This window comes from Bombina bombina, chromosome 2 (genome assembly GCF_027579735.1).
Source record: "Bombina bombina isolate aBomBom1 chromosome 2, aBomBom1.pri, whole genome shotgun sequence".
NCBI classification, from domain to species: Eukaryota; Metazoa; Chordata; class Amphibia; order Anura; family Bombinatoridae; genus Bombina; species Bombina bombina.
The window spans coordinates 410,464,958-410,478,984 of NC_069500.1; the positions used below are offsets into that span (position 1 = coordinate 410,464,958).

At 40.7% G+C, this 14,027-nt stretch overlaps 1 protein-coding gene across 1 annotated transcript in view; it reads right to left on the reverse strand.

Annotated features, from left to right (window-relative positions):
- LOC128648935 (catechol O-methyltransferase) overlaps positions 1–14,027 on the reverse strand; it is a 52,764-nt gene that overhangs the window by 21,477 nt on the left and 17,260 nt on the right. The window contains exon 3 of the mRNA XM_053701915.1: positions 11,683–11,876. Within this exon, the coding sequence (XP_053557890.1) occupies positions 11,683–11,876 (194 nt within the window). The remainder of the gene's footprint in view (positions 1–11,682; positions 11,877–14,027) is intronic.

A 14,027-nucleotide genomic window follows, 5' to 3' on the forward strand; every position in this document is an offset into this window, starting at 1 on the left:
GAGATCATTTTCATTTTTTGTTTTGCACCCCTTTTCAGTATAGGTGGTATTTGTAATTTTTAGGGTGGTGCATAGAAATGACTACAATATATACAGTAAATACTCCTAAAAACCTTTCTTGTTTCTGTTCTGCATTATAACAAAACGTCCATATGGTAGTCATTGCCTTGCAACACCTTATAAGTAGCAGTATTTTTTTGGCTATATGAAAGGGGGATAACTCTTGACAATGGTATAATGTTCAAATGTGAAGCATAAATCTACAATCAACATGCCATGCACAGCCTTAGTTAGAGGTAAAATTAATTATTTATTGGTATGCATTAAAACGGATAACTCACAGAGTAGCGGTTAGCTGGAAGCTACGTTTTCTGGCGCGTTTCGCGCTCACTCTCAAAGATTGGCTAGGACAGGTACACTCAGACTCACATACCTGTTTGGTCCTGCCCCTAGCCATGATGTATTGCGCTGTGTTTGCACACATCTTGAAGTGGGTTAAAACCATTTTTTGAATGTGCAGTAGCCCTAATGTTGCTTTGGGGAACTAAAACTATTAAGCTAAATAATAAAAAGAGAAACAACTTATTATAACGTTCATAGGTATTAAACTTTTTCTCTCAGCAACATATAGTGTAAATCACCAGCATCAGATCTTAATAAGGAAAATTAGTGTCTGATAACTTCCATATAAAAAGATCTTTATAGTTTTAGATCCCTAAAACAATATTAGGACGACTGCACATACAAAAAAAGGTTTTAACCCACTTCAAGATGTGGAAATAAATTCTGCAGATAGTAATCTCCATTGCACACTGTAATCAATATATTACTGTTAAGATGGGAAGTAGTTAGTTGTTAGTGCGCACGGCCACCACCGTCCAAGAATCTGATGAGTGGTGACGTACTGCCATTGGAATGCTACAAGGACGTGGAGCGCATGCGTGGTGCGTATTTCTTATCAGACAGCTGAGGGAATGTCACTTCCATTCGCTAGTCTGATAAGTTCGCTCTTCTGATAGAACACCAGCCCATTTACAGAGAGCTGTTACCAGTATGGCATAAAACTGAGACCACAACTGATTTATATTGATAGAGCAGTTTAGTTTGGTGACTACTAACCACATACTTTTTGCATTTATTTTAGTGTTTACTAACTACAAGCAATATCGGGTTTTCACATTTGTTTGTGCGCAAGTTAATTGTGCTCTTCTAACAAGTTGAAAGTAAATGCGAACGCCAAGGCCAAGTGTGTTTGTCCAAAGCTGTCATGCACAGTAGAGACTGCGCACAAGGACAAACACACCTGGCCTTCTAACTGTCTTCCTCCTAGCGTCGCGTGTGGTGGAGTGGGCATGGCCGACAGGTGCGGGTGTGCGGGGCCCGGCATGACGTGGACGGCGCCGGACGTGGCGCGGGTGGGGTCGACCGTGACGTGGGCGAGGCTGGGTGGAGCATGACACGGGTGGGCTGGGCGAGTGCACAGTGAGTGATTGAGACAGAGAGCTCTAAAATAAAGGGGATAGAGAGAGCAGAAGAGGGGGGATAAAGAGAGGGGGGAGAGAGACAGCAATAGAGAGGGGGATAGTGAGAAAAAGAGAGGGGGGAGAGTGCACAAAAGAGAAGAGGAAAGCACAAAAGAGAGAGGGGGAGAGAGCACAAGAGAGAGCACAAATAAATTGGATAGAGGGGGGAGAGCGCAAAAGAGAGGGGGGAGAGCGCGAAAGAGAGGGGGGAGAGAGCGCAAAAAAAAGGGGAGGGAGAGCACAAAAGAGGGGGAGAGAGCACAAAAGAGAGGGGGAAAGAGCACAAAAGAGAGGGGGAGAGAGACAGCAAAAGAGAGGGAGAGAGGCAGCAAAAGAGAGGGGGGAGAGCACAAGAGAGAGAGCACAAATAAAGGGGATAGAGAGAGCAGAAGAGGGGGGATAAAGAGAGGGGGGAGAGTATGAAAGAGAGGGGGGAGAGAGCGCAAAAGAGAGGGGAGGGAGAGCACAAAAGAGGGGGAAAGAGCACAAAAGAGAGGGGAAGAGAGACAGCAAAAGAGAGGGAGAGAGGCAGCAAAAGAGAGGGAAAGAGGCAGCAAAAGAGAGGGAGAGAGAGAGCAAATGAGAGGGGGGAAGAAAGAGAGCAAAAGAGAGGGAGAGAGACAGCAAAAGAGGGACAGAGGGGGCGGAGCCTATACTTGGAGCGGCAGGAAGTGTTTTGGAGGAGCTCCTGCATGTATTCTATAAATTTTGCTTTCTATTTTCAACTCAGAAGAGCTATTCTACCAAAGATTGTTTTTTAAAGGAAGCTAAGATTCTCTACCTAATATATTTGAGGTACAGGAGCGATCAACTGACACCCTGACCTATGTTATCCAAGTGAGCTGTGCACACTGCTTCTGAATAGCGTGGCTAGGGCTGCCGCATATATTTCCCCTTCAGGCCCCTGGGTCTAAAAGTACACAGATACGATTACTCTTACAATCCATTCGATACCAGCATTACCGAAGTATACATAATACCACCATAGTTATACAAGATAGACAACGGGAGAATTCAAAGCCGTTTCCACCAGCGTGCACCTACTAAAGATGGTGTCTGGCACTGAAAGGATACTTACAGCCGTGACAAGGCTGCTAAACGATCACCACAAGAAACTACAACAGACTTGGTCTACTGAGTGTAACAACCTCCGGGTGCTAGTTAGACAGGTGGGACACCACCATCTGACGCCAAGAGGCCCTTCAGAGCAAACTGACAAAACTACAAGTCCCAGAGGGCCTATCCTAAGTTTACCGATCCCACTACCTCAGGCCCAGGATGCGGTGAGCCTATCTGACAGAGTCCCTCTGGCAGTGGATGAATGCTCAGATGATGTCCCGGTCACAAGCGCGAGACAACTACAGGTCTCCTGGCTCCAGCGAACCGCGGCTGGGACATTGAGTGCAGCAGATGCCGTTGCTACCACAAGCTTAGAGATGGCCCATTACTCGCAACTCATGAGTAATACTGGTGAGATGTGCCGGGAGCGGTGCGGCCTGGGAGTTACAGCTGGGGAATGGTGGAAGTTTGGAAAGAGGCCCGCCTACCGAGAGATGAGTACCACTGGAGAGATGTGGGTCACGGTGGTGAAATCTTCTGTTGCGCACCATAGCCTCCCTTTGGAGAGAACGAGGCTTTGTTCGTGTGGACACACTTCACTTATGCCGGCCTTTTGACCCTGGGGGCTCTCAAGAGGGGAAGCGTAACATATCTGCTATGGGGTGAAGCTTACTTAGAGACACTGGGCCAGTTTATTTTGTTCGACCTTTTCTTTTGCTTGCCACTAGTTATAAGAGCTGGCTTATGTTTCAATCCCATTGTCAAGATATTTCCTCTTTCAAATTTGGATATAGCTTAAATATTTTTGATCTATATAATTACCCCCAACATGACTAATGCTGCAACCTTGTGTGTTCTACCAATCTTCATGGAACAGCGTGTACCTATGTTCTTGTGGCGCAGTTAGAACCTAGTATTATACAATATGAGGTTGATAGAAAGTACCCCTATGGTCGTATATAATACTAATAGCTTTTACTTTCTACGGCAGCCTGACTAGTATATTCCTATTTGATATAAATAATTCTGATATTTGGGATTTTATTGTAACTCATATGTTTACTTGTTATGCAATGTCTGGGTCCACTCATATGCTTTAATATCCCTAATAATCACATTTGCCAAACTCCTAAGCAATAGGTATTTTGCTAAGCCTGCAGCTATTTATATAACTGATATGTAATGATTAATGGTGTACTCCTGATGTAAGGTTTATACTATATTGGGGAATATATTTCTTTACTGTTTGTTGGTTATGCACAATGAGACATGTTGTATTTTAGTGTGTGAATGTACTAACAGCTTTTTAGTCTCATGCAATGCAATATATTTTAGATTACTGTACAAAATATGTTAAGAACATCCCTATTCTATTTGCAGATATAGTTGTCACCCACATTACGTTTAGAACGTTCAGACTACACACTATTTCATTCCTACTTATAATATAATGTCCAGACCCATGCTTTATATGTCTACAGTACGGAGATACAGTGGCTTTAGTTAGTTCTTTTGTTTTATATGTATTTCCCCTGGTAAGAGTGCTGAGATATAACATACGCTTGGACAGCATATCGCTAAGAACCACAAATAAGATTATATACCCCTATCATATTATGATTATAATCTCTATTATCTTGGCTCCACCCTTCCTTAGTTTTGGTTTACTAGATAAACATAGGAAAGCAGATTCCACAGAAATTTCCCTACTACTCATTTTCTAGTGGCTATAGATATCCCTATCCCTACTATAAATATAAATAACAAAAAGAGGATGTTACTGGCTTTGAATGTTAACCGGATATAATGCTCATATGTATTATATAATTCTATGTGTTTTTCGTTTTTTTTTTTTTTTTTTTATGTTCGGTTGGACTCCAATTGAAATTGTATGCACCATGCACCCGATCCCGTCTGATCTCGGAAGTTAAGCAGGGCCAGGCCTGGTCAGTACCTCAATGGGAAATTGTATGCACTTATATGCCTAAGATTATATGTACCAATTAATATGTGTTACTTTTTGTGTAACTTGCTTATGGAATGTTGTACCTTGAGTTGTTCACAGTGAAATTCCTCAATAAAAAAAAAAACGAGGGAGAGAGACAGCAAAATAGAGGGGGGAGAGAGAGAGCAAAAGAGAGGGGAGAAAGAGAGAGCAAAAGAGGGGGGAGAGAGAGCGCAAAAGAGGGAGAGAGACAGTTAAAATGTTGTTACAGTAAATAAAAGAAAATGGAGACAAATACTGTAAAAATAAATTTAACTTAATGTGGATGTAGATAGTTTTGGATCTACATCAGTAGATGATGCTGTATTGGCAATCTTGCATGCAGCTTTATCAAAAAATGAACGAATATCAGCTTGCTTTGAGGCCCTACGCCTCTTATGCAAAGTTAGGTTTTGCATAATGTGCAGCTGCATAACATGCTGAGAAGTGAAGAAGGGTTGCTGTTCTGCAAAACCTATTACAGTTTCAAATGCTTCAGTAGCTCTCTGCCAAGATACCTCACACCCATTGTCATAACTCTCTTCCGCCTCTGCAACATTAATTTGTCCACGATTCATAACTGCTTCTATGATGTCTTCTGTATTTAGTGTATGAGTTACTTGAATAGCTTCATCCACAACAAGCCAGTCGTCAAGTTCAACCCGAGAAAAATTCTTTTTTTCATTAGCATCATCAACTAACTAACACATTTCATCATAAACTTGGCTACTGGCAGCTGCACTGTTGTTTGGAACCCCACAAAGTCGACAGAGGAGCATTCTACAGACGTCACAGCTGGCCACAACTTTCTCCAAGATTTCCATAATGTTTCACTTCTCACAGAATCCCAAGCACAAGTAACAGTGTAGATGGCATCTTTCAGATGAAATTATTTTTGAAAGTCCAGATTAGAATTGTCCTATCAAAATAATCCATTTTACGCATGAAGTCATGCCTGTAAAACATTTTTACATTTTAAATTACTCCTTGATCCATTGGTTGGATCAGACTGTAACATTAGCTGGAAGATAATATACGAAAATGTTGTCATTAACAAGCTCTTCAGCAGGAGGATGGGTGCGACAGTTATTTAGGAGCAACAGAACTTTACTATCCTCTGGTATTCCTTTGTTACGTAAATTTTCTTTAACACTGGGAACAAACGAAGAATTAAACCACTTCTTAAAAATGTCTGCATTCATCCAAATGTTACTTTGTGCATGATAATCAACAGAGAGGTTACTTGTGCCTTTAAAGCACCTTGGTTTACCAAATTTATCAATCACACACAACTTTATTTTATGATTTCCCGATGCAGTTGCACAAACGAGCACAGTGATACGCTCTTTATTTAGCTTGAACCCGTGAGCTACCTTCTCATTAACACCAGCCAAAGTAGAATTAGGCAGACACTTCCACATTAAACCAGTCTCATCTGCATCATAAATCTGCTCTGGGGTCAGGCCATTTTCTGCAACCAATTTGCTAAACTCATCAGGAAATTAAGTTGCAGCTTCAAAATCAGCTGATTTCTGCTCACCTGACAAGTCCAGCTTACGGATGTCATGACGAACCTTGAATCGGGTAAGCTAGCCACTTGAAAATGAACACTTGCCTTTAATATTCATTCTCTCATGAAATTCTCTTGCTTTTTCCTGCAACATGGGTCCAGAAATACAACCACCCTCAGACCTTTTCAGCGAAAACCATTCATACAGGGCCTGGTCAAGCACTTCCATTCTTGGTGTATGAAGAGTATGACGCTTCTCTACACTCTTGTCACTCTCTGACTTAACATAAAACTCCTTTATTTTCTGAGACTGAGCATTAATGTCATAGATAGCTGACAAACCGATATTAAATTCCTCCATGAGCACTGCACGACTCTCACCTTTCTCAAGCCTCTTGTATATTTCCATCTTCTGCTTGAGGTTAAGCACTACGTGCTTGCGCTTACTTGGGACCTGTTTCGGCATACTATACTTTGGGATGGATGAGAGCACAATACAGTAGATGGTTGTTGGTGCCAGACGGGCTGATCTGAGTATTTTAAAAACTGCTGATCTACTGGGATTCTCACGCACAACCCTTTCTAGGGTTTACAGAGAATTGTCCAAAAAAGAGAAAATTTTAAGTGAGCGGCAGTTGTGTGGATGAAAATGCCTTGTTGATGTTAGAGGAGAATGGGCTGACTTGTTTGAGATGACAGAAAGGCAACAGTAACTCAAATAACCACTCGTTACAACCAAGGTATGCAGAATACCATCTCTGAATGCACAACACGTCGAACCTTGAAGCAGATGGGCTACAGCAGCAGAAAACCACACCGGTTGCCACTCCTGTCAGCTAAGAACAGGAAACTGAGGCTACAATTTGCACAGGCTCACCAAAATTGGACAATAGAAGATTGGAAAATTGTTGCAAGGTCTGATGAGTCTCGATTTCAGCTGCAAAATTCAGATGGTAGGGTCAGAATTTGGCGTAAACAACATGAAAGCATGGATCCATCCTTCCTTGTATCAACGGTTCAGGGTGGTGGTGTAATGGTGTGGGGGATATTTTCTTGGCACACTTTGGGCCCCTTAGTACCAATTGACCATTGTTTAAAAGCCACGGCCTACCTGAGTATTATTGCTGACCATGTACATCCCTTTATGAGTACAGTGTACCCATCTTCTGATGGCTACTTCCAGCAGGATAATGCACCATGTCACAAAGCTCAAATCATCTTAAACTGGTTTCTTGAACATGAAAATGAGTTCACTGTACTCCAATGGCCTCCACAGTCACTAGATCTCAATCCAATAGAGCACCTTTGGGATGTGGTGGAATGGGAGATTCACATCATGGATGTGCAGCCAGCAATATATATTATATATTATAATATTAAAATATATAGAATATGGACCAAAATGTCTGAGGAATCTTTTCAACACCTTGTTGAAACTATGCCTCAAAGAATTAAGGCAGTTCTGAAGGCAAAAGGGGGTCCAACCCAGTACTAGCAAGGTGTACCTAATAAAGTGGCCTGTAACTGTGTGTGTGTGTATGTACAGTGGATATATATATATATATATATATATATATATATATATATATATACATATTGTACCAAAAAAAACCATGAGATATATTTAGAAATATGTATTTATGAATAAATAGAACATATTGTGTTATGTGAAGAACATTGGAATGTGAGATTCATATTTTTATGTCATGTTTGAGAATATGTGTTCGCATTAGCGTGCAAGTGTTTTTGTTTTTTTAAAACTATTCTTTCTTCATTGACTTCTTTGGAGGAATAGGGTAATGTGCGCCCGATATTGTAAGTTTGGCTTTTTGCACACATTGGGCTAGCGCGTGCCATAAGTTTTTACTTTCAACTTGTAATATGAGCGCAACCTGACGCACGCAAAAAGTTTACTTCTAGCACAGTTAGCGTGCGAGCGAAAGTTCTAACTAGCTTTCCACTCGTAATCTGGCTCTAAATCAGTTATTTTTGTATTACCAATTAAGTGGTATATTTCAAAAGTTTGACATAAACAATAAAATAAACTGCTCTATAATGAAATTCATTTTTTTGGCTAACTGTCCTTAGTTTTATGTTGTTTTATGGACTGCTTAAAGGTTAGAAAAACAACAACAACAAAAATCCAGAAGTAGCACGTTTGGTGCCACTATTACAAAAAGATGCAGCCACACATTAGCTGATTCAACTGTGTCTTTTTTAAATGAATACATCTGCCATGTTATTTATGGTTAGCAAAATGTAATCCCTCATACAGTGTTTAATGAAATGTAACGCCTCTGCAATCATGATTAATTATTAATTTTCTCTAACTTTGCTGTAAAGTAATAATGCATGTTCCATGTTCCACTCTCTCAAATTTTGAATGTTAGCATTACTTTTTGCCTGCCCTGTCTGCATATTGCACAGTGATTGTTCAAAACAGTGCACAGCCTCATTTAACTCCACTTCTTAGACGTCAGAGTAGATCCCTGATTCTGCAGCCCCATACTCAGATCAGACCCCTGATCCTGCAACCTCTCTTTTAGACCCATGCACAAATCAAACCTCTTACCTTAAAGGAACAGTCTACTCCAGATATTTTATTGTTTAAAAAGATAGATAATCCCTTTATTACCCGTTCCCCAGTTTTGCATAACCAACACTGTTATATTAATATACTTTTTACCTCTGTGATTACCTTGTATCTAAGCCTCTGCAGACTTCCCCCTTATTTCTGTTCTTTTGACAGAAATGCATTTTAGCCAATCAGTGCTAACTCCCCCACAGGAGTGGGCACAATGTTATCTATAAGACACACATGAACTAGCGCTGTCTAGCTGTAAAAAAACCTGTCAAATGCACTGAGATAAGAGGCGGCCTTCAAGGGCTTAGAAATTAGCATATGAACCTAACTAGGTTTAGCTTTCAACAAAGAAAGAGAACAAAGCAAATTTGATGATAAAAGTAAATTGGAAAGTTGTTTAAAATTGCATGCCCTATCTAAATCATGAAAGTTTATTTTTGACTAAACAGAAACATTATTTGTAGCTTTGTTATACAATGTTGCAAAACACTGCAGCCATAGAGTACTAAAGACATGTGCACACAACTGAGCTCTTATGAGCCTATCTAGTTTTCTCTTCAATAAAGGATACTAAGAAAATGAAACAAATGTCATAACAGAAGTAAATTGGAAAGTTGATTTAAATTGCATGCTCTATCTGAATCATAAAAGTTTAATTTTGACTTTACTGTCCCTTTAACATTAATGTTCACACTGCAAACAGATAATAATACACTGGGTGCGGGGCAAATAAGATAACATTTTTAGCTAATATTTTATTAGTCAGTTGATGTGAAAGCTGTGTTTTTTAAACGCACTAAAATGGGATAGAGCTCTAGCGGGTACAGAGAATTCAATTTACCAACTGCATTACCTAAACTGTTTGCCTTCCTACAAAGAAAAAAAATATAACCGTAAAATGCATAATACCTCAGTTCACCTACTTTCTAGTTAACCTACCTTAGGTTGTTCGATAGCCCTGTTTATCTAAAAAGCACCTCCACTCTCTGTCACGCAGCGTGAAGTAGGGTGGCACAGCATGTTGTGTAAATCGCCTCTCACTGCCATGCTACCTGGTGGCTTAAAGGGACAGTCTAGTACAAAACTAAACTTTCATGATTGAGATGGGGCATTTTATTTTTAAACAACTTTCCAATTTACTTTTATCACCAAATTTGCTTTGTTCTCTTGGTATTCTTGGTTGAAAACTAGGAGGGTCTTATGCTAATTTCTTAGATCTTGAAGGCCGCCTCTTATCTGAATGCATTTTGACAGTTTTTCACCACTAGATGGTGTTATTTCATGTGTGTCATGCAGATAACATTGTGCCCACGCACTTGGCGTTACCTAGGAGTCAGCACTGATTGGCTAAAATGCATGTCTGTCAAAAGAAATAAGGGGACAGTTAGCAGAGGCTTAGATACAAGGTAATCACAGCGGTAAAAAGTGTATTAATATAACTGTTGGTTATGCAAAACTAGGGAATGGGTAATAAAGGGATTATCTATATTTTAAAAAAAAACACAATTCTGGTGTACTGTCCCTTTAATGCGGATGCGCAGAGGCTGAATAGAGCGTAACCTAGGGGTGGTGAGAAGATCTGCTCTAGCTCTGCTCGCACCCAGGGTCTGTAGAGTACATGGTGACAGACTCTTTCATGCAGGCGGCGGAAGGTGCAGAGGGGGGCACGTGCCAGGCCTGACCAGAACAGCACAGCAAGTTAAGCGTGCAGCATGCTGAGCGTGGCAAGCTTCTACTGGGTTGGTAGCTCCTTACACACCCTTACTCCATGTTTCCCTGCAACGGCCAAACATATGCACTGTAATAGGTAATACATTCTGCCCCTTAACACCATGTTTGATGGAATTAGCATCCACCGCTACTAGACTGGTATCACAGCTGCTCAGAGTGCACTGGTAAGGTGAATGAGCTCACAGTGCATAGTGGCCACACAGTAGGACTCTGCAAGTTGCACGGTCCCTGGCTGCACAGTGTGATACGTGCCCATCACCGGGTGGCCGGGAGAAAATCTCAATAACCATGTGTCACATGACAAAACCGTGTGACAGGCATTGTAGCAGGAGTACCAAGAAAACAAACAAAAACTGATTTTTAATCAAATATTGCATCATTTGATTTTTGCTTAAAGTGATGGTAAATCTTAGCATTTGTGAAACGCTAGGATTTACCATTGGAAGAAATAAAGGGAACTTCATGCTGAAAGCTTCTTTATTTGCTTGCAGCATTCACCGCACTGAGCTGCTAAGGCAGCCCACGGCAGAACGCTATTTGGCTGAGAGCTCAGTGCGACGAACGCTGCAAACAAATAAGAAACTTTCAGCATGAAGTATTTTATACTTCTTGACTGAAAATCCCGTTTATTTGTTCCAATGGTAAATCCCAGCGTTTCACAAATGCTAGAATTTACCATCACTTTAAGGAGTGTTTTAATCCTAGTCGTATGAAGACTCATTCTTGGAGTGCTTTTCACAAATAATGTTATATAATAACACTTAAAGGGCCATAATACCCAAATGTTTAAACACTTGAAAGTGATGCAGTATAGCTGTAAAAAGCTGACTAGAAAATATCTCCTGAACATCTCTATGTAAAAAAGAAAGATATTTTACCTAAAAAGTTCCTCAGTAGCCACCTCCTATTGTAAAGGATTTCTAAGCAGCATTTTAGTGTGTCTGTCCTGGGACATCTTAGGGGATGAGCATCGTGAACTCTCATATTATTTCACCAATCAGGTAAAGGAAGTTTACTATGAAATCTCATGAGAGATAAGTCAAATCTCATGAGATCACAGTAAGAGTTCATGACCTCACTGCTGATGCTGATTGGCTGCTGTTCATTTCTTCATTTATTTTTTATTTTTACCTGCAGCTGGGAGCAGGTGAAGTATAACTTTTTACACAGAACTTACTCTGCTGAGCTGAGGAGATTGTCAGCTTTTTACAGTTATACTGCATCAGTTTCAAGTGATTTAGCATATGAGTATTATGTCCCTTTAAGTGTTTTATGAAAATCTGGAAAATACCTTGTCCTGCACTCCAGCAAATTCAATCATCTGCTTGGCTACAGCAGCATAAGCCGGGTTCATCTCTATAGTGAATAAACGAGCTCCAGGTTTAAGCAGCCGAGATATCCGAATTGAAGAGTATCCACAGTATGTGCCCAGCTCCAGAAGCACAGATGGGTCAGTTTCCTTAACTGCATTATCCAGAATTAGTCCTGAAAGATACATTATTACACAGCTTATAAGATTATAGTAGTTAAGATCATTGCATAAAATATTATACCAATTGTCAACTGTTTTTCTAAAACATATGGCAGTATGATACCACTATACATGCTGTCCTGCACCAAGTAAATTCAGATGCTACATATGTTGTCAGTGTGCTCAGCATGTGTATGTAGTGCAAGCTGAGCATGGTAATGTGTTTGTGCTAGCTCGGGGCCAGGCCCTGACTGGCCATAGGGCATACTGGCTAAAATTAGACATTTCCTTACACAAGATACAACCAAGATTTTAATCCACTCTCTCATCCTTTTCCACCTCGACTACTGCAACTCCGTCCTCTCTAGTCTACCTAGCTGCCGCATAGCTCCTTTACAATCCATTATGAATGCCTCTGCCAGGCTCATCTTCCTTACTCATCGCTCTTCATCTGCTGCACCTCTCTGCCAATCCCTTCACTGGCTTCCTCTTGCCTCTAGGATTAAACATAAAATCCTCACTCTGACATATAAAGCTCTCAACTAGACATGTGCATGGCGAAAAAATTCGGTTCGGATTTTTTCCGAGTTTCGTTTCGGATCGATTCGAATTCGGAAAAATTTGAATCAATTTGTTTCGGATTCGAATAAATTCGGCTGGATTCGGTTCGATTCGGTTCGGAAATTCGGAATTTCGGTAAGTGTTAGGTGGGATGTACTGTGTATTAGACTAGTATTATGTACTGTATATTAGGTGTAACCCATAGCAGAGTGATATAACCTAATATACTGTACAATACTAGTGTAATCCATGGCCATCCGAATCTACCAAACTAATTCGGATTTATTCGGTAGATTCTGCGCTATTTTAATTCGGAAATTCGAATCGATCCAAATCCCGAATTTTACGAATTCGGCCGAATTTCCGAATCGATCCGAAATGAATCGCACATGTCTACTCCCAACTGCACTGCTCCCCCTACATCTCAGAACTTGTCTCTAGATACTCTCCCTCCCGTCCCCTTCGATCAGCTCAGGACCTCCTCCTCTCCTCCTCTCTTGTTACTTCCTCACATTCCCGTTTACAGGACTTCTCCAGACTGGCCCCCATCTTGTGGAATTCCCTGCCTCGCTCCATAAGACTCTCCCCTAGTTTTAACAGCTTCAATGACTCCCTAAAAACTCTACTATTCAGGGATGCATACAACCAACACTAACCTTTCCTAACTCCATTGCTTTCCCCTTTGAACCCCTTAGAATGTAAACCTATGGGTCCAGCTTACAGATCGCTTCATAAGAGCCGACTACAACAGTGAATCTCTCGGCAGGGCCCTCTACCCACTTGACCCCTACAAAAGCTATCCTGTACACGACTATGTTTACAGCGCTGCGGAATCTGTTGGCGCTCTACAAATACCTGATAATAATAATAATACTGGGCAAATGTCCAGTGGGCCACTGGGTCCATTATTCCTGCCCATCTGACTGCCCCCTTAGCTCCACCCACCAACATGGTCCGTTAGCTACGCCCACTGGCCCCTTAGTCCCGCTTACCTATTAATTACCCACACTCTGCCCTGCTGCACACACTGACTGCTGTAAGCCTGTAGCTCTTTCCAAAAAGTACTGTATTTTATATAAATATGCAGATTGCAGAGCAACACAAACTGCAGTAAGCATGTGACTTTTATATAAATATGCAGATTGCAGAACAACACAAACTGCAGTAAGCATGTGACTTTTATATAAATATGCAGATTGCAGAGCAACACAAAATGCAGTAAGCATGTGACTTTTTATATAAATATGCAGATTGCAGAGCAACACAAACTGCAGTAAGCATGTGACTTTTTATATAAATATGCAGACTGCAGAGCAACACAAACTGCAGTAAGCATGTGACTTTTATATAAATATGCAGATTTCAGAGAAACACAAACTGCAGTAAGCATGTGACTTTTTATATAAATATGCAGATTGCAGAGCAACACAAACTGCAGTAAGCATGTGACTTTTATATAAATATGCAGATTTCAGAGAAACACAAACTGCAGTAAGCATGTGACTTTTATATACATATGCAGATTGCAGAGCAACTCAAACTGCAGTAAGCATGTGACTTTTATATAAATATGCAGACTGCAGAGTAACACAAACTGCAGTAAG